Source organism: Capra hircus, chromosome 7 (assembly GCF_001704415.2).
Source record: "Capra hircus breed San Clemente chromosome 7, ASM170441v1, whole genome shotgun sequence".
In the NCBI taxonomy this organism is placed as follows: Eukaryota; Metazoa; Chordata; class Mammalia; order Artiodactyla; family Bovidae; genus Capra; species Capra hircus.
Genome location: NC_030814.1, coordinates 97,817,263 through 97,837,762, shown reverse-complemented (window position 1 = coordinate 97,837,762; position 20,500 = coordinate 97,817,263). Strand labels below are relative to the sequence as shown.

At 57.5% G+C, this 20,500-nt stretch overlaps 1 protein-coding gene across 1 annotated transcript; it reads left to right on the top strand.

The window, feature by feature from the left end:
- On the top strand, positions 1,109-19,688 carry NACC1 (nucleus accumbens associated 1). Its single transcript, XM_018051240.1, has 6 exons — positions 1,109-1,282; positions 14,033-15,010; positions 15,102-15,275; positions 15,736-15,841; positions 15,925-16,022; positions 16,828-19,688. The coding sequence occupies exons 2-6, from the start codon at positions 14,044-14,046 to the stop codon at positions 17,088-17,090; spliced, it is 1,608 nt and encodes a 535-aa protein (XP_017906729.1). The 5' UTR covers positions 1,109-1,282; positions 14,033-14,043; the 3' UTR covers positions 17,091-19,688.

The window sequence follows — 20,500 nt, the reverse complement described above, 5'->3', positions numbered from 1 at the left end:
GTTGACTACAGTGGACCGTTAGGATCAAAAGGCATGGCAAAAAGCGCTGAAAGTGTTGTGCGGTGGACTTAATCACCGCGTCTTCCCTTGGAGCGGGGCGAGAGGGCCGGGGGGAGACCCGTCACTAGCCCCATTTCACTGATGAGGAAAGTGAGGCTCAGAGGAGGGGCGGTAAGCGGAGAAATCCAATACCTACTGATCGTCTCCTGTGTGCTGGCTTCTGTAAAACACATCATTTCAGGGGACCCTGCAGGAATCACGCAGGCTCTGAAATCAGATTTACCGCGTTTGAATCCCCGTAGTACCACACGCTCTTGACAAGTTACTTAAACTCTCTGGGCTTCACCGTCTTTACCTGTTAAAAAAGACTCCTAACTTCCAAGACAGAGCAAAGATTAAAGGGCAGAATGCCTTGAAAATGTGCAGAGTAGGCTCTCACATAGCAAACCCTTGCCTCGTCGGCAAAATGGGCAAAATTTTTTTAAACGTTCGTTTTTGAGTTGTGATGAAAATTAAATGAGTTAAATGCTTAGCATAAAATCTGGCGTCGCATAAGCATCATACACGTACTTTTACTGTTGTTTATTGGGCCTGAGTTTGAATCTAGCACCCATCTTCACTTCCTTGCTGTGTGATCTTGGGCACGTTTCTTCACCTCTCTGGGCCTTTCTTTTTATTATTATTTTCTATAGCGTGTGTGTTGATAAAATAATTCCTACCTAAAGATATTACCGTGAAGTTTAAACGAGATAATCCCATAAAGAACCTATAAAACAGTGCCTGGCACAATAAACAGCAGGCATTACTCTTTGCTTTTTTCCAGGAAACTAAAGTTCCGAAAGACAGAGCCACTTGCTTAAGGTCGCGGGACTAAAGTGGGGAGCTCGGGACTCGAACTCTCCAGCATAGCCTAGGTTACGACCGGGATTCCGAGGGGTAGAGGGAGGAGACTGAGGGGGGGACGAAGGGCCGCACTCGGCGCTCGGCTGGCCTAGCCTCGGGGGCGGGAACCGGGGGCGGTACACGGGCGGGGCCACGGCCGCTTCTCCCGGGCCCGGCTGCGGCGGCGGCGCGCCTAGCGCTCGCTCGGCGCTCGGCTGGGGCGGCCTGGCCCACAATGAATGGCCGCCGCGGCTACCGCTGCTGCTGAGGCGGAGGCCGCGGAGGCCGCGGAGGCGGAGGCCGAGGCCCCGGCGCAGGGGGGCGCGCCCCGGGCCCAGGCCCGGCCTCAGCTGCCGCTGCGGAGCCCGCCGGGAGCCCCCGGAGTGCGGCCACGGCGCAGGTGAGGCGGCCTGTCCCAGGCCCGGTTCCGGCCTCCTCTAGCCGGGGCGGCCCGAGGGCATCTGAGGTCCGGCTAAGGGCTGAGAGGGGAGGACATGGGGGTCTCCTCCGACGGGAGAGGAACCTGGCTAGCAGTCTAAACTGTGGCCGGGCCGGCGAGTGCGGGGACTCTCGGCCCCCGCAAGCGGCCTTGAGCGTTCAGCTCCGGGTCGGGCCGCGGAGCTTGGGGGCGTCGGGATCTGGCCCAGAGCTCCTCCTCTCATTCCCCGCGAGAGGGGCGCGAGGCCATGCCGGGGCAGGTGCCGGGGGGCCCGGGAAGTTGGAGGGAGGCTGGTGGAGGGAAAGTGAGGAGGCGCCGGGGGAGACCGGAGGGGGAGGGGGAGGAGGAGTCAGGCTTCGGGCCGGCGGAATGGGGGAGGAGGAGAGAGCGGCGTGGCCGGAGGGAAACGGCCCTGAGGCGGGGGGAGGGGGGGCGGGGAGGGGCCCGGGCTTGCAGGTATCGTCGGGGCGCTGGAGGAGGTGGGTCAGGTTACAAGCTTGGGGGCGGCTGAGGAGAAGCCCAGGAAGTGGGGCAGGGTGGGTGTGGGCGGAGTTAGTTCGAGTGGGGGCGGTTAGGAGATCCCTGGGATGTTTGCGGGGGTCACTTGCGGTTAGGATTCCAAGAGAGGGGTTGCAGGTGGCGAGAGCCAGATACAGGGGCGATCAGGTAGGTTGAGGAACTTCGGTAGGAGCTTTGGGAGTGGGAGGGGGAGGCAAGCTTTTGGGTTAAGTAGGCTGGAGGGGGTGTGGGAGCAGGTCCGGAGAAACCTGTATGATCAAAAGACACGTGCCAAGGTGCGCCCCCCTCTTTTCTTGGCCAGGTGTTAGCTTGGGGCCAAACCTGAGGGGTTTTTTCTTTCTCATACCTCATCCCTGCCAGGTTTTGGGCCCCTACCTACCCTTTGGGCAAGCCTCTGCGGGCTGCTCCAAGGGGCTAACTGGCCAGCTGGGTGTTTGTGTGGACAGCTTGGGAAATAGTCTGGAACACCTAGCTCCAGCATCTTGTCTACCACCCTCTGGCCCACTCCCACCCCAGATATAGGCAGGGAGGTAGACACACACACACACACCCCCCCTGATCTGAGTAGTTTAGGGTCCTGAGATTCTATCTGCACTTTTTGTGACCAGACCCTTGAGGCTCAAGCCTAGAGGTTGGGACCTCCCAGCATTTCAGGCACCAGTTCTCTGCAGATGAGTTACTGGGAGGTGAGCTTATAAAGCTCTGTTCATTGTGTCTTGGAGGCTCTGGTGGGGTGAATGTGGCTCACCAAGAAGGGGCTCAAATCAGGTACCCAGACCTTCGGTGCTACCCGTCCCAGCGCTTGGCCTCTAGGGTGCATTTCCTGGGCCAGGCCCTGTGCTGAGCTTGCTGGTTGGATGAGCTCATTGATGGCTCACCATCACCACCAAGTCGGCTTAGATCTTCTCCGTGGTACAGGGTGGGAAACCGAGGCTCCACATGGAGCCCAGCTAGACATCAGTGGGCTGGGATTGATTGACTCTCAGTCCCAACCCTCAATCCCCTGGAGCTGGCCTTTGAGGGGCGTGGCGGGACGAGGTCACACTATTTTGGATTCCCTGGTGGGATTTCCCTGTCCAGGACTTTTCTCTTGCCCTTCTCGAGGGATGGGTCCGTACCCCTGTGGATCGAGTTTTCCTGGTGTCCCAGGGAACCAGAACAGTGGAAGCTTCTCTCCCAGAGGCTAGGTCATCCCCCACCCCCATTCTCCTAATGGGAGCCGAGAGGTCAGGGATCACAGAGCTGTGGGCTGGCAGAATGAGGTGGTTAGAAGGATGGAGCCTGGCTGGACTGTCTTTTCCTCACTTTGGTCCCCAGTCAGACCACCCCTACTTTGTTCCTTCTCTCAGGGTGTCTGACTGCAAGGCTGTTACCGATGGGTCCTGGGAACGCTGACTTGAGATCCTCAGCACGTGAGGCAGGAACCACAAACGGCTGGGTTGAGTGGTATCAGGCAGATCTAGGTTTAATGATCACCTCCCTTCCCCCGATCTCCCCAGAGTTCCTAGAACTGCCCCCACCTGGGCTGGGCCCTCCTCCCCGCTTTGGCTGGCCTCCTGGTTCTGGGAGGGGTAGAAACTGGGCCAGCAGCCCCACGTAATGAAACCTTCTCCCTGCCTGGTTGGGCTGAGGCTGGCTGCAGACTGGGGCCTCAGCAGGGCTCTAGGCTGGGTACTGAAGGGTAGGGGGGCTGCCCCCAGTCACAGAGCTAGCTGGAAGCAGGGCAGAGACTGGAAGGAGCAGGCCATGGTGTGTGGATGGCCAAGAAGGGAGCAGTGAGTCTGTGTGCCTAGAGCTGGAGAAAGCACTCTTCATAATTACTTTTCTGTGAGGACGTAGGGTGCACAGCCCTATGGCGCCAGAGGAGAGCCACAATAGCCTGGCGGGTGAGAGCCACAAAATAAAGGGACCCTGGGGACAGTTTGATGTCACAAGGGTGCCAACTCTCTGCTGGGGCCCAGGGAATGGCTCTCAGCAACTTCTGTTCTAGTGAAGGTGATCAACCCCAGACAAATGATCAAGAGTGTTTCTGATAGCCCTATGTTCAGGAATATAGTAAAATGGAGTGAAGTGATGGTGTTGGGGTTGGGGGCAAAGCATTAGATTCAGGGCGTCCTGATGCTTTCAGGTGAGCTGAGCTCTGAATAATAAGCCTGCTGGGGGCAGGGTGGGTAGGGGTTGTGGGGAGCTGGGGCAGGGAGGGGTGAATGTTCTAGGCAGACGGGACAGCACATTGAAAGCCTTCATTAAGCATGTGCCAGGCTCCGGCTCAGAGCCCTAAACACCTTGTCTTCATGAGGAAAAGAAGTGAAGGGAGACCAACCCTGGTGTGGAGGTGGAGACGCTTAGTGCCATTCCCAGAAAAGAAGTACCTGATCTCGGGGTCTCCTGGATCCCCGCCTCACCCCCAGAGGCAAAGTCCAGACCCCTTGGCCTGCATCCAGAGCCTTTTAAAATGTGCCCCAGTGGGTTCTTGAGCCGGGCTGTGAGATGAGTTTTGGTCAATTAGGCAGGCCCTGTCGTGGAGGTCAGCCTGAAGTCACGGGGTTTGGAGGGGGTTTCAGATTGGTCTAGCAAGGTCTGACCCGGCTCCTCAATGTCATCGCCAGAGCCTGTGTTGGAGGATGGCCTGCCAGGTTCTGGTGGGGCTTGCAACATTTCAGGCGACAGTGAGCTGGCCTCGAAGACAGAGAGGTGGTATTTGTACCAGCCTCGGCTCCTTCTCTTAGGTCCTCCCCGCCTCTCATCACTCCCGTCCCTTTCCTGGGTACCAAGCTGCTCTGAGCACTTTTACTCACTTTTAACTCACTTTGGCCTTCGCCTAGCATGAGCATGTGGGCCCGCCTCCCTGCCTCTGCTCCTGGCTCCCCTTGGCCAACAGTGTCATCCTCTGTCTCCCTTGGAGAGCTTTCTGAGCCGCAGAAGCTGTGGAGTGGGACTGACCAGGTGGCTGTCACTTTGTGTGCAGGGTCTGGTGGTGGTCATTGCCCCCGTCTCCTCTGGACGGATAGGATGCAAAGGTCTCAGTGTCTTTAGAGACCCTGAGGGGGGTGTGTGTGCTCATTCATGTCTGACTGTTTGCGACCCCATGGACTGGAGCCCGTCAGGCTCCTCTGTCCCTGGGATTTCTCAGGCAAGAATACTGGAGTGGGTTGCCATTTCCTCCTCCAGGGGATCTTCCCAACCCAGGGGTTGAACCTGTGTCTCCTGCATTGGCAGACGGCAGATTCTTTACCACTGTGAGGACTGACTGAATTAAGCAGAAGGTGGGTAAAAGTGGGCATATGCGGTGTAGTGGAGAGTCAGATTCGACCATTAGTGCCACCTTGCTTAGCCTGGAGAGCCTGAGCAAAGGTCGTGACCTCGCCTGCCACCTGTTTCTGCATCTGATAAGTGGGGACAAGCAGGCATTCCTGCACTGCAGGGGTTCTTAATCAGAGGTGATTCTGCCCTGCCCAGGGGACACTTAGAAGATCGTCTGGTGACATTTTTGGTTGTCACAGCTGGGCCTGGGGAGTAGAGACTGGCAGTGCTCCTCATAGAATGTACGGGGCAGCCACCACCGCAGACTGATCTGGGCCCCACGGCAGCAGGGCTGCGGGTGGTTTCCTTGCTGCGTGGTTATCATGAGTTACATGAGAGGCTACTGTCTGGGATGCGATCGGATGGTGCTGGGAAGGCAGTGGGGGAGCCCTCAGTAGATTCCCGTGACTAATGAGATGGCCTAAGGTTCTGGGGGCTGGTGAGCAGCAGAAGATGCCTCCTTTACTCTCAGGGAGTTTGCAGTCTTGTGAAGGGTCATGGGGACAGAAGGGGACATCACTAATAACAGCAGCTGGACACCGGCTGCAAATCTCCCTGCATTACTCTAAGGTGGTTTAATCCTTAAAACAACTTTATGAGGTGGTTGCTCCTTTTATAGTTGGGAAAGACTGACATGGGGCTAGAGGGAGGGATAATGTTTTCTAGGCGTTAAGAGGAAGGGAAGTATAATTCTAAACTGGGAACTTTGTAAAGGATATTTGATCCTAGAAAAACAAGATTCTAATTCTTATACCCTGCCAAGGCCCTGCAGGGTCTCCAAGCACCTCTCAGCAACCCCACCCCAGTAACCACCCGAATCCATTGTGTTAGCCGCCCAATGTGACCTCAGGACCTTTGCAGCTGCCGCCCCGCCCACTGCCCTCCGGGTCTGAAGGCATGCTGAGGTAACTCAGAAAGGTGGGCTTGTGTCCTAGTGGGAGGCGGGTGGGGCCTGGCTGGGTTCTCCTAGGAGCTGCTGCAGGCACAGGGAGGCCAGATTGCCGAGTCCTGCAAGGAGAGCGGAGGAGGGAGGCAGGAGAGGCAGCAGGCTAGACTGCTCATTCCCGGAGGTGGCAGTGAGAGGAGGAAGCACAGAGAATAGCTGGGGGAGGTGGGGCGGAGGAAGAAAGCCTCCTGAGGGCGAGCGGGAAGCGGCACGCGGAACCCTTGGGTGGGGGCTCCAGGTGGGCCGCAAACCCCACCCAGCTCTGGAGCTCCCCACGTGGCTTGTCTTCTTGGCTCCAGCTTCTCAGTCTGCCCAGTCAAGAAATGGGTCTAGCTGCGGTGGCCACCTGCCCCCAGGGAGCGGCAGCGCCAGGTGGAGGACAGGGAAGCACGGACTGGCCTTGAACTGGAGCCACGGGGCCTGGGTGCCATCCTGGGCCTCCCTCTTGTCCTCTGTAAGATGGCAAGAGGACTCATTTCTTCCTCAGAAACTGGCGAGAGGAATAACTGAGCCTACCAGGTGCTGGCGCACAGTAGGGGCAACGTCCAGGCCACCTAGGGTTGCTCATCCTGTTCCCTGCTGTGGAGTTAATGGGAGCTTTTCAGGGGAAAAGAATAGGAATTAAATGTGCATGTCCATGAAAAAGACCTGTGTGGTTGGCTGTCACCTGGTTCTTCACTAGCTGGTGTTTGCCTAAGCTGCCTCACAGACGGTCTCCTGGCTTTGGGCCAAGAATGCGCCCCCAAGCAGCCCAGGGGTGTGTGGCTTTCCTGCGCCCCACCCCCCAGCCGTCACTCTGACCTCAGGCTGAGCTGAGTGAAGGATTCTGTAGCTTTCCAGGGGTCTTCAGTCCTTACACTTGGGCTTGGCAGTTTCCCTTAATGGGCTTCCACGTCCATGGGCAGCTCACCGCTTCCCTGGAAGGTCAGCTCGAAGAAACAGTGCCTGGTGAGACAGTCCCAGCCTCTGGGGACTTCAGAGCGCCCTCCTCAAAAAGCTGGCATTTTGCACCCCCAGGAATTGCACTGCCACACAAGCACTTCCATTTCAAGCCTGTAGCAGGATCTGGTGAGGGGGCAGCTGGAGCCATCAGTGGGAATCCCAAGTTCACTGAGCCCTGGGTGGGACCCTGGCTACAGGTCAGCTACCTGGCGGGGCTGCCAGAGGACGTCACCACCCCACCCGCCCCCGTCAGCCCCACCAGCCTCCACCACAGTGCAGGTGGCACCCCTGCCCGGCCTCAGAGACCTTTTCTAGTCCTGCTCTCTTCTAATCATAACGCAACTAAAAGAGGAGTCTGGTTGAAAGCGGGGCTTCCTAGGTGGCCCTGGTGGTAAAGAATCCGCCTGCCAAGGCAGGAGACATAAGAGGCATCGGTTAGAGCCCTGGGTCAGGAAGATCCCCTGGAGGAGGGCATGGCAGCCCGCTCCAGTATTCCTGCCTGTATGTCTTGTCCTGGAGAATCCCATGGACAGAGCCTACAGCTCATTGAGGTCGCAAAGAGTCAGACACGGCTGACATGACTTAGCACACGTGCCAGTTGGAAGTAACAGAAGTAATTCTTCATTCATTCTACGAGCAGCGATCGTGCACCCACTGTGTGCTCGCCTGGTTATTAGGGGAGGGGACCCAGTATGTCCCCAGGTGGGTGGATGCCCTGCCCTGGTGGAACTGACACAAAGCAGGAACTTGTCTAGTCGGGAGATGGTAAGAAGCACCAAGGAGGAAAACTCAAGCAGGAGAAGCGACCAGAGGAATCGGGTTTGGGAAAGGCTCTGACTTTGGAAATTTGACATAGGTGATCAGGAGAGTTTGAAGGGCCGTGACCGTCTTGGGTCCTGCATTTTAGGTCAGAGTGGGTGAGCCTTACCATGCAGGGCCCCCATACACATCACAGGGGCCCAGGTGGTGAGACCTGCTTTTGAAGGAGTCAGGGATGTGAATCTGGGGTTTGTATTTTTCTGGCTGCGCTGGGTCTTTGTGGTTGCAGAAGGGCTTTCTCTGGTTGCGGTGCGAGGCCTGCTCCTTGTGGTGTCTTCTCTTGTTATGGAGCACAGGCTCCAGTGCGCCCGAGCTTAGTAGCCCTGGGGCATGTGGAATCGTCCCAGAGACCAGGGATCAAACCCGTGTCCCCTGCACTAGTAGGTGGATTTTTTAACACTAAGTTTCTTGCGATCCCATGGACTGTAGCTCACCAGGCTCCTCTGTCCATGGGATTCTCCAGGCAAGAATATTGGAGTGGGCTACCATTTCCTTCTTGAAGTAGGTGGGTTCTTAACCGCTGGACCCCTAGGGAAGTCTAATCTGGGAGTCTTGACCCAAGCAAGGAGGACTGGAGCCCACGCACACCGTGACCCAAGCAGGCTTGAGGAGGTGAGGGCTCTACTGAGGACGCATTGTGTTGGCATCTGGGGTACATGTCAGTCTCCCGTCCATGGCGGGAGGTCCAGGCGAGGGGCCCCATGAGGGAGCTGTGGCGTGAATAGATGCTGATCTGCTTGGACACCATAACAAGGTACCATATGGACTGGGTGACTTGACAGACATTTATTTTCTCATAGTTCTGGAGGCTGGAAGTCTTAAGAGGCCGGTGCAGTCAGGTTCTGGTTGGGATCTAGTGTGTTCATATGGCCCTTCCTCAGTGTGTACTTGGAGGCAGAGAAATCTCTCGTCCTCCTCTTCTAAGAACAGAGAGTTCTGTTGGATGAGGGCCCCAATTTTTTTGACCTCATTTAATCTTAATGACGTTCAAATAGGACCCTGTCTCCAAATACAGCCACACTGGAAGATTAGGACTTCAGCTTCTGAATTGGGGTGGGGGACATGGGTTCGATCCTTGGGTCGGGAAGAGCCTCTGAAGGAGGGCACAGCGACCCATGCCAGTGTTCTTGCCTGGAGAATCCCATGGATGGAGGAGCCTGGCGGGCTACAGTCCATGGGGTCGCCAAGAGGTGGACATGACTGAAGCAACTTAGCATGCATGCACGCACAACTTAGTTCACAGCAGAGCCCAGAGTCCACTTTCTGGAAGGATCGTGCCTGCTTCTTCCTCAAGGCTCTGCATGCCTTCCTTGTACCTTGAAGGCAACCCTTCCAGCCCGCCACTGCCCCATTAGATCGTCCCACGTCTACCCCCTGGTGCCCTCCAGATCTCAGCTCCAATGTTTCCTCTGCTGGGTGAGGTCAGAGGCGAGGACCCGCAGCTCATGGATCTGTGTGACCTGGATGAATGGTTGTGCCTCTCACCAGATCGTGAGCTCCAGAGTCAGGGCTCCGTCTTGGTGATGGCCGCCCCGAGCTCTGGGCACTTCCTGCCCCAGACAGGTGCTGGGCAAATATTTGTTGAGTAGCTTGAGAGATGATGGAAACTGAGTTGTGGCCTTGCATCTCATGCAGAAAACCCACTCTCATTCAGGGCCAGGAGCATCGATGCCAGGAGGGTCCTTTTGGCCTTGTGTGTGGCTGGGGGCTGCCCCTCCCCTCCAGGGGGATCTGGAGACCCCAGCAGATGCACAGGCTGACGTCCCAAGTTGTGAGGAGAGAGAGTTCAAATACGGTTCTCTGCCCTTGGGGAGACTGTAATCAACTGGGATTTAATGTTCTCAGCATGAGGACTAGGGCTGCAGGTGGAGGTGTTCAGAAGAGGGCATCTTCTCCAGTCTGGAGAGTTCTTGGAGTGGCAGGTACCTGGGCGTGGCCGAGGACAATGTGGGTGCGCTGGGCAGGGTGCACAGCATGGGCGAAGGTCTAGCTGCAGGGAACTGGGCAGCGTGGGTGGGGGGCTCAGGTTGGTGAGGACAGACTTGGTGGTGGTTTAGAAATCCCCCCACCCCTGGCTCCCCATCCAACCGCTTCCCCACCAGCAGGTGACTCAGGTCAAGCACCAGCTGCTGAGCCCTCTTCCCTCTAGAAACACAACGGTAGCCCATGCCTCCTCCCTCACGGGCCGGCACAGGTGAGGGGAAGGACCATGGACCATTGTTCTTCTGAGTCGGGTAGCCTGGATGGGAGCCACAAGAGGGAGGGGAGCCCAGGGGTGGGTCTTTGGGGTCTCCAGGGGCCTCTGCCACCTCCCCGCATCCTGTCCTACCTGCAGGGGCAGTGAGGCAGAGCGACCACCCTGCTCCCTGTCACTCAGGTGGGGAGGTGGTCCTGTGCACTGATTACATCAGCCTTTTGCACAAGTTGTCCCCCGACTAAATTGCTCACTGAAACCTTGAAATCCCTGGATGCTTGGCTCTGGGGCTCCATGGGGTTCATGAAGCCTGGAGATGCAAGCCTGGATATCAGGTTGGCTTTTGCCCTCAGGAGCCCCCTCCTTGCATGTTTGTTCCTGCCCATTTTCTTGAGAATGTTAGCACTCCCAAGCTAAGTGCTCCCCACAAAGCCACCTGCACCAGTTCTCACTGGGGGGACAGGCCCTGAAGTCCAGCATCTTGGGACCCATGCAGGGCAGTGCTGGGGTCCTCACCCGTGAAGTGGGGCACTGCTCACCTTCACTGCGGGGTGTTCCTTTGGGACATGTGTGCAGCCTTGTCCAGCACACCGAGTGCAGTTAGGAGTGGAATGCCCTTCGTAGCCCCAAACTCATCCACATCCATATCTCTCCAGCCTCAGCCCTCTACCCTCCTCACCCAAGCTTCTCTTTCCCCCAGTGCCAGGAGTCAGTCACCTGTTCCCTTGGTGCTCTCTCCGCAGTGTTCTTAAAATTTATTTACTTACTAATCATGTGGCTGTGCGGGGCTTCATTGCTGCGTGAGTTTTTTTCTCTAGTCGCACCAGGCGGGGCTACTCTCTACAGTGCACAGGCTGCTCATTGCGATGGCTTCTCTTGTTGGAGAGCACAGGCTCTAGGGCACGCAGACTTCAGTAGTTGTGATGTGCGGGCTTAGCTGCTCCTTGGCATGTGGGATCTCACCAGACCAGGGATCGAACCCGTGTCTTCTGCATTGCAAGACAGATTCTTAACCACTGGACCACCAGGGAAGTCCCCTGATGGCCTTTTTTTTTTTTCATGATAGTGACACTGATTTTGATGCCAAAAGAGTATGTGCAAAGGCCCCGGGGCAGGAACTAACCAGAGCCCCATCGGCTGTTCATCTCTCACTCCCACCTTAGCACTCAGGCATCTTTCAAGTTTTTGTTTGTTAAGTCTGTTTTAAGCTGCCTAGGGGTTGAGCACTGGGGATGCAGTGCAGACTTGGACCCTCTCCAGATTCATTGAGAAGGGCTCCGTGGAGGAAGAGAAGGGGCCATGTGCCCATAGGCTCAAGGGCTGTACTTTGGGGCCAGTGTGAGTCCTGGCTCCAGAGCTGACTTGCTTCGGGGACCAGGAACTCTATCTTTGCTTCGTCATTTGGAAATGAACACTGATAAGGCCAACCTGTACACACGGAGCTGCTCCATTTGGGAGACCCTGAGGGTGACACTGGGCCTGTCCTCCCGGCACCCAGGCTACCAGAGCAGTCAGCATGAATCCTCTTAGCAGCCTATGGAGCTGATTTCACACCCCTGGTTCTTAGCTGGGGAAACTTAAGCCTGTTCCTACCCCAGGCCTTTGCACACACTCTTTTCTACTGTTTCTTCTCACCAGCCTGACTCTCCTCAGGCCTCTCTTCTCTCCCCTACCTGCCCTTTCAGGACCACTGCCCTCCGCACCAATAGAATGGCAGAGGACTCACCGTCACCAGTGGGGTGGGAGGGGGTCATGATTGCCCCAGAGTATCAGCTGTGCCACCCTCGCCTGATCAGTTTTTCCTCCTGGACTGCAACATGTACTGATGGAACAGGCTGTGATGCAGAAGTGTATACATTTGAGAGGTGCCATAGCCCCTCCGGTGGTACCTTCTGGGTCAGAATGGCGGTGGGCTCCCCGAACAGGGTCTTATTAGGCAGTTCCTTAAATTCACATTTCTTTCTCCACCCACCCCTAAAGCCCTTTGGATGTTTGCAGTTTGATTTCATATACTTTATTTTTAAATATTATTCACTCTGGTAAATAGACAATACATACACCAGGTTCAAAATTTAGAAAGACCCTAAGACTGTGCCCACTCCAGTATTCTTGCCTGGAGAATTCCCATGGACGGAGGAGTCTGGCACGTAGAGTTGGACACGACTTAGCGACTAAACAACAAAATGAAGAGTGGCCGTGGCAAGTCTCATCCTCAGCTCTGCACCGGGGACATTAGTCTTCCATTTAACAGCTTGAGATGCACATACCAGTACACCCAGTTTTGAAGCGCGCTGGCTCAGAGCTTTTTAGTATGTTCATAGTTGTGCATACATCATCACAGTCACTGGACGTTTCTTGCGAGGACAAGAAACCCTGCTCCTGTGTGCTTATGCTTCCCCAATCCTCACAGCCCCTACGGCTCACCCACGGCCCAGCCCCAGGCAACCACAGATCTGCTTTCTGTCTCTATGGATTTGGCCATTCTGGACATTTCACATTTGTGGTGTATGAAGTATGTATAATGCGTGGGCTTTTTGTCTGGCTTCTTGCATTTAGCACATTTGGGGGTTTATCCTAGTTGTAGCGTGTATCAGTTGTTTGCTCCTTCTTATGACTGAGTAGTGTTCCACTGTGGGTGGATCACATTTTGTTGATCCATTTACCTTTGAGGTTATTGGCTCCACCTTTTGCCTATTGTGAATAGTGCTGCTGTAAACATTCACATGGGACTTCCAGGTTCTTTGCTTAGCAGTGAAGAACCCACTTGCCAATGCAGGAGACTCAGGTTCAATCCCTGGGTCAGGAAGATCCCCTGGAGGAGGAAATGGCAACTCTCTCCAGTATTCTTCCCTGGGAAATCCCATGGATGAAGGAGCCTGGCGGGCTATAGTCCATGGGGAAGCAAAAGAGTCAGACATGACTTAGTGACTAAACAACAGCAAACAAAGCAAACTTAACCACTGGTGGGTGTATGTTTTCATTTCTCAGGTCTAATTCCCAGAGGTGGGATCGCTGTGTCATATGGTAGCTTCAGGTTTAACCATTTGAAGAGCAGTTTTCTACAGAAACTACACTACTTCACATCCCCACCAGCAATGTAGGAGGGTCCCGAGTCATTTCTCATCTTCACTGAGAGTATTTATCATTTTTATGCTAGCCAGCCTGTGTGTTAGTTGCTCGCTTGTGACCCAGTCTTTGCAGCCCCGTGGACTGTAGCCCACCAGGCTCCTCTGTCCTTGGATTCTCTAGCCAGCCTGGCGGGTATGAAACGGTGTCTCACTGTGGTTTGGATTTGCATTGCCCTGGTGACTGTTATGTTCTCATGCAGTTTCAGGGTTTCTTGAGTGGTCATTCAGTCATTCAGCAAACGGTGGTTCTGGATCACGTGCTCAGCCCTGCAAAGGCAGTGTGAAAATCTTCTTGGTGTCAGTGTGCCGGTTACTTGTGTGTGTGGTGCTAGCGCTGGTTAGTGCTCATGGGGTGCTTGCCGTGTTATCTCATTTAATGCTCAAGCACAGGTGCATAAGAATGCCTTTAGCCTCCTTTATTTTTTTTTTAGCGTTTAGTTATTTGTCTGTACCAGGTCTTAGTTGGGGCATGCAGAGTCTTTATTATTATTAATTTTTATTGTAGTAGCATGCAGGATCTTTAGTCGAGGTATGGGGACTCTTAGTTGCGGCATGTGGGATCTAGTTCCCTGACTAGAGGTCGAAACTGGGTCCCCTGCATTGGGAATATGGAGTCCTAGCCACTGGACCACCCAGGGAGTCCCTGCCCTTCTTTCTGCAGAAAGAAGTCCAGCAGGGGCCACCCCAACTTAGCTGACTGGACAGCCTGTCACAAAGGCCAGGCCGTGTTGGGACGGGAGTGGGCGGCCCCTGCAGTTCTTATGGTCCTGGCAGAGTCCACCCCTGTTGACAGCCTGTCTCCCGGCATCAGGCTGGGTTGGCCACCTGACCCCGCTCCTCTGTCTCTGTCGCCCGCGCAGCTGCTGCCGCCATGGCCCAGACCCTGCAGATGGAGATCCCGAACTTTGGCAACAGCATCCTGGAGTGCCTCAATGAGCAGCGGCTGCAGGGCCTGTACTGTGACGTCTCGGTAGTGGTCAAGGGCCACGCCTTCAAGGCCCACAGGGCTGTGCTGGCCGCCAGCAGCTCCTACTTCCGGGACCTGTTCAACAGCAGCCGGAGCGCGGTGGTGGAGCTGCCGGCGGCAGTGCAGCCCCAGTCCTTCCAGCAGATCCTCAGCTTCTGCTACACAGGCCGCCTGAGCATGAACATGGGTGACCAGTTCCTGCTCATGTACACGGCCGGCTTTCTGCAGATCCAGGAGATCATGGAGAAGGGGACCGAATTCTTCCTCAAGGTGAGCTCCCCCAGCTGCGACTCCCAGGGCCTGCACTCTGAGGAGGCCCCCTCGTCCGAGCCCCAGAGCCCCGTGGCGCAGACGTCGAGCTGGCCGGCCTGTGGCACTCCGCTGCCCCTGGTGTCGCGCGTCAAGACGGAGCAGCAGGAGTCGGACTCTGTGCAGTGCACGCCCGTGGCCAAGCGGCTGTGGGACAGCGGCCAGAAAGAGGCCGGGGGCGGCGGCGGGGGCAACGGCAGCCGCAAGATGGCCAAGTTCTCCACGCCAGACCTGGCTGTCAACCGGCCGGCCCAGCAGGCTCCCGTGGTGGCGGCGGCACAGCCCACCGGGGTGGCAGCGGGGGCGGGGGCCGGGCCGCCGACTGCGGGTGTGGCGGCGGCGGCAGCAGCGGCGGCAGCAGCAGGCGGTGTGGTGAGTGGGCCCAGCACGTCAGAGCGGACCAGCCCCGGCACCTCAAGCGCCTACACCAGCGACAGCCCCGGCTCCTACCACAACGAGGAGGACGAGGAGGAGGACGCGGGCGAGGAGGGCACGGACGAGCAGTACCGGCAGATCTGCAACATGTACACCATGTACAGCATGATGAACGTCGGCCAGACCGGTGAGGTGCCCCCGCGGCCCCCAGCCTGGCCCCACTGCCCTCCCCACCACTGCCACCCCTGACCCCAGCACACCTCTCTCCCCCCGCACAGCCGAGAAGGTGGAGGCCCTCCCTGAGCAGGTGGCCCCTGAGTCTCGGAATCGCATCCGAGTGCGGCAGGACCTCGCGTCTCTCCCCGCTGAGCTCATCAACCAGATTGGCAACCGCTGCCACCCCAAGCTCTACGACGAGGGCGACCCCTCAGAGAAGCTGGAGCTGGTGACAGGTGGGCTGGCCTCACCTCTGCCCTGAGCTCCCCCTGCCCCCCATTTGGGTTGGGTCCCGGGGCCCCTGATGCCCCTTCATATTGGTACGAATCAAAGGCTGGCCTGTAGGTTTCCACCCCAGAGGCGGGTATAAGCATTGGCTGGCATTTTCAGCCACATTGGCATAGATCAGTGGTTTCGTGGGGGTGGTTCCAGGGTTGACCAACACAGCAGTTAAGAATTTGGCCCCAGGACTCAAGGTGCCAGGGTTCCATGCTCTCTGCCTGTTCTTTTCTGACACTGGTGGCTGGGTGGGCACACGGGTGCCCCGTGGACGGTGGTGCCACAGTCTGTCCTTTCCAGAGTGTTGAGAAGGCAGCTCTGGGTTGAGTTGTCCAGGGGGATCTTGGTCGGCGCTGGCCGAGTGGGAAATGTGGCAGTTTGGGCCCTGGCTATCCTCTTGCCCCCCTCCCCCTCCAGGCACCAACGTGTACATCACGAGGGCGCAGCTCATGAACTGCCACGTCAGCGCGGGCACCCGGCACAAGGTCCTGCTGCGGCGCCTCCTGGCCTCCTTCTTTGACCGGTGAGGCCCCCACCAGAGCCCCCGGGGTCGGGGGGCGCGCCACCAGCGGGGGCCTGACTCCCCTCCCCTGTGCCCTCACCCAGGAACACACTGGCCAACAGCTGTGGCACCGGCATCCGCTCTTCCAGTAACAACCCCAGCCGCAAACCACTGGACAGTCGCGTACTCCACGCCGTCAAGTGTGAGTGCCTGCCATTCTGGAGTCGGGGTCGGGGGCCCAGGACAGGTGGGCAGGGGGTCCTTTTCTCTGGTGTTGGCCCCAGTGGATGAGTAGGTAGGCTTTGATGTTAAGAAGAATTCTGAAGTTCAGTCTAGGCTTCTTGGGAGGAGAGTTGTGATTGGTTAGAAATTTCTTGAGGGGAGGACACTGAAGGAAAGCCACAGAGCCGACAGGAGAGGGTCTCCAACGCAGGCTGGTCATGGGAGTGATGGATCTGCCTCCAGGCCTCAGCCAGGTGTCAAGAGGGAAGTCTAGGTTTTCAAGTGGAAATCCCAGTTTCTAGATTCTGGCAAGTGACGCCTGTCTTTCAAGAGCACCCAGGTGTCCCGCGTCAGATCCACGTATCCCACACACATGGCCCAGCTGGGTCCAGCCTGGGCCCACTGATGCAGTGTAGCATGCTGTCCGCAAGGTCTCGGGCTCCCCAAGGGGCTCAGTGGTCAAGAATCTGCCTGGCAAGCAGGACACGCAGGTTCAATCCCTGGGTTGGGCAGAGAGCCCTTAGAGAAGGAAATGGCAACCCACTCCAGTATTCTTGCCTGGAGAATCCCAGGGACAGAGGAGCCTGGTGGGCTACAGTCCATGACATCACAAAGAGTCAGACGTGACTGAGTGGCTAAACAACAGCAATAAACATCTGCAAGGCTCAGTCCCCTCAGCTCTGAGGGTGGGCAGAGGTGCCCTGAGGTGGGGGGGTGCCGGCGCCGTGGCAGCTGAGGGCCTGCTGGGAGGGGAGCTTACCCAGGGCAGCTCGTTCCACCTGCAGACTACTGCCAGAACTTCGCCCCCAACTTCAAGGAGAGCGAGATGAACGCCATTGCGGCCGACATGTGCACCAACGCCCGCCGCGTTGTGCGCAAGAGCTGGATCCCCAAGGTCAAGCCGCTCATGGCCGAGGGTGACGCCTACACCACCTTCATCAGCTACACGGGCAAGATAGAGCCGGACATGATGGGTGTGGATCATGGCTTCGAGACGGCCAGCCACGACGGCGAGGCCGGACCCTCAGCTGAGGAGGCCCTCCAGTAACCCCCACCGGACCCTCCCGCGGGGCCGTCACACTCCCCCTCCTGTCACACCCACCCGCCATCTTGGTCACGAGCTACTGTCTGTCCCTCCCCAGGACCCGCGGGGGGTGCTGCATGCTCCCGGTCCCTCTGCCTCCCCTGTCCCATCCCCTGACCCCAAGCCGATCGGGGATCCGGGCTGGGAGAGGATGGCAGGTGGTGCGAGGTCTGCGTGGCCTTCTCTAGCACACACTCATGCACAGTCGGGGGGCTTGTGCTCCCCGTCTCCTAACCCCTAGTGACTCTCTCCCCACTCACCAGGCCAGGCACAGGGAGGGGCCAGCCTGGGGGGGCTTGGGAAGACCCCCTTCCCAGGCCCTGGGCCACCAAGCGGGAGCATTCCTCAGCCTCCGCCCCCCACCCACTGCAGCCCCTTGGGACTTGCAGGGGCCCCCGGGTTCTCAGGACCCCTCCCGCCACCACCTCCCAGTGCTTCCACGTTTCCAAAAGCGCCTTCCTGTTTCCCTCGTCTGTCCCTGCACCTGGGGGCTGGGGTAGGCGAGGCCGTGAGGACTGCCCATTTTACAGCTGGGGAAACTGAGGCTCAGAGAAACTGACCGATCCAAGGTGGTGGGCGGTGGCAGGCCCAGCGCCCTTCTCTTCCCCTCCCCGTGCTCAGCCTCTCTTGCCATCACCAGTCCCCTGGGGCCTGAGAGGGGCAGGTCCTGAGTGAGGGGGGCCCTTGGGGGCAGACCTCGGGTCTCTGAGGACAGGAGGAGAGGTTTCCAGAGCGTGCAGAAGCGTGTGGGTGTGCATGTGTGTGTGTGCGCGCGTGCGTGTGTAGAAGTTTTGCTCTTTAACAAATGAAGACATAAGAGGCAGTAGGAGCAGGGGTGGAACCCAGGGGAGCCGGCTAGGGGGAGGGGGCTGCTGCCTTTCCCTCCCTTCCTCACCCCACCCCGCCCCCACGGCAGGGCTCCCAGCCCCCACCCCCTGTACATACTTTTTAAAACATTTTTTTAGCTAATGAAATATTGAAGTATAAGATTCCTTTTATTTTTCAAACCAATGGGACTGGGTCTGATGTCCCCTTTGGTCCCCGGAGCTGTGGAAGGCAGGACGGGGTGGGGGGCCAGGGGGCAGGCTGAATGTGCTACGCATGTGTGTGGAGTGTGGGTGCGCGTTTCCAAGGTGGGGCCCCCCCAAGCCCCGCTCTGCCTGGGCTCCTTGGGTCTGGCCAGCTCCCACTCACCCCTCAATGCCTCCCCCATGGGCCTCCATTGCAAGGGTGTCCCAGGTTTTTGAGTTCTACATGTAAACTCAGAGGGTTCTTTTTTTAAACTCTATTCCCCTTCCCCCGTACATACACCCACTGGGGGTCATTTCTTCGCAATTTCACATTTTTGTCTCTAGCCCTTGTTCTCATGCCTCTGTCTTCTCCCCAATCTGACTCGCCCATTGCTCCCAGCAGCCTCTCTCTCCAAAGGCAAGGGGACTACAGGAGGTGGTAGGGGCCCACTAGACCCTTGAAACCTGACTTGGAGGCCTGCCCCCCGCCCCAAACCCCAGGAGCCCCCGCTAGCCTATGGGGCCGGGGTGGGGGGGGGTCCTTCCTGACATCTGCTTGTTGCAGGGGTGAGGGGATCAGTCCAGCTGGGGTCCTGGGACTCTGCTTTCCTAGCCTCAGCTGGCTCAAGTGTGTAGGGGGTGTCAACACCCCCAACTAAAGCACAAGCACCTTAGTCACACCTACCCTGCCCCAATCCTGGTTGGTCTCAGCACCCACCCCAGCATAGATCCCAAAGCACAATATCCTGGTCACTTGGCAAGCTGCCGGGCCGACCAAGGCCAAGGGTTTGGCTGGGGCTCCAGCCAGACTCCACAAGGAAGCCGGAGTCCCCAGGCGCTCCCCTCCTTCCAGGCCTTAGTGGGGGCCAGCTCTCTGGGACTGGGGTCTTCTTCCTCCCCACCCCCTTGTCCTGGGCAGGCCTCTGTCCCGCCCCTCCTCGCCTTTTTTCTTGAGCCCCTGCAGCACTGGGCTGGGTAGCAGAGCCCTCTTGTTTCAGGGACCCCAGGAGGCACCCCCCGGGGTGGTCTGGGGAGGGTTGGGGAGTGGGGCTGGGCAGGGGTGCAGGGGAGGAAACTCCTCACCAGGAGAGCCAAAGACAGGGTTGTGCCTTACCCCGGGAGCCACCCCTGCGCCCTCCCGCCCTGCTTCCTACCCCCTGCTCCTGGGTGGCCTGCTGCTTTTCCTTCTTGCCTTCCCTGCCCCCTCCACCCGAGCCCACCCTGCCCTGCGCTGCGCTGCATGGACCCCCAAGCCCGGGCAGCCAGAAAGGAACATGGGGAACCACCGACCAACGCAAAAAAGACTGTGGCGGGGGGCCACCTCCCTCCCCGCCGGCCGCCCACTCACCCTCGCCTCTTTCACGCAGGACAGTCTGTCTGCGTGGAGTGCCAACACCCTCCCCACCCTGGGCCGAGCCCCTCCCCACCCCTGGGCCCGTAAGTGAGATTGCACATTAACTACTGTAAGAAGAGGAGCCGCACTGGGAAATGTGAACCGTGAGAATATCAGTGATACTGATGAGGAGAATAAACTAAACGCCTTTGTAACAGCTCTGCTGCCAGCTGCTCACTGCGGGCATGGGGTGGTGGGTCCCGGAAGGGATGCTCGCTGCACACCAGAGCCACCCTCCTTCCACACCCCCTATGCCAGGGGGTCACACTGACACAGTGAGGGTGGGGGCCCTCAGGATAGCCATGCCAAACATGCCTTAATGTCAGTTGAGTTTAGTTGCTCGGTTGTGTCCAACTCTGAAACCCCATGGACTGTAATCCTCCAGGCTCCTCCATCCAAGGCATTTATTATTTTCCCAGGTGGGAATACTGGAGTGGGGTGCCATTTCCTCCAATCAGCTTGAGGGGGAATCCCATTTTAAATGGGGAAACAGCTTCAGATTCAGGCAGCCAATAGGTTACCCCAGGTTGTTGCCTCACAGGCGTAAGCCCTAAATCCTGCTCTGGGGTCCCCTAGGATCCCCTCCAAAGCCGGAAGGGCAACAGCTCCATCAGCTGATTACTGACACCCTCACCTGCTGCCCTCCCATGGTATTTGACACCCCCAGCCCCAGACAAGTCCTGAACCTGCATCCACACCCCTCACCCCATCCTGAACCAGTGCATTCAGAGGAACATGGGGGGCTTCCCTGGTGTCCAGAAGGGAAGACTGCTCCCAGTGCAGAGGGGCATAGGCTCGGTAATCCCTGATTGAAGGGAACTAAGATCCCACATGCTGCATGGTGCAGGAAGGAAAAAAATATATGTATGTATGTATGTATAAGTCAGGATGGCTTTAAAGAGGATATAAATCTTCATATCCTGAGGATATGAACAGAAGAAAATTCTATCAACTGAAACAAAAGACAAAAC

Coding starts and splice junctions, on each gene's coding strand:
- NACC1 (XM_018051240.1), top strand. CDS start 14,044: ATGGCCCAGACCCTGCAGATGGAGATCCCGAACTTTGGCAACAGCATC. Junction 15,011..15,101: donor GATGAACGTCGGCCAGACCG/GTGAGGTGCCCC, acceptor CCCCCCGCACAG/CCGAGAAGGTGGAGGCCCTC. Junction 16,023..16,827: donor CGTACTCCACGCCGTCAAGT/GTGAGTGCCTGC, acceptor TTCCACCTGCAG/ACTACTGCCAGAACTTCGCC.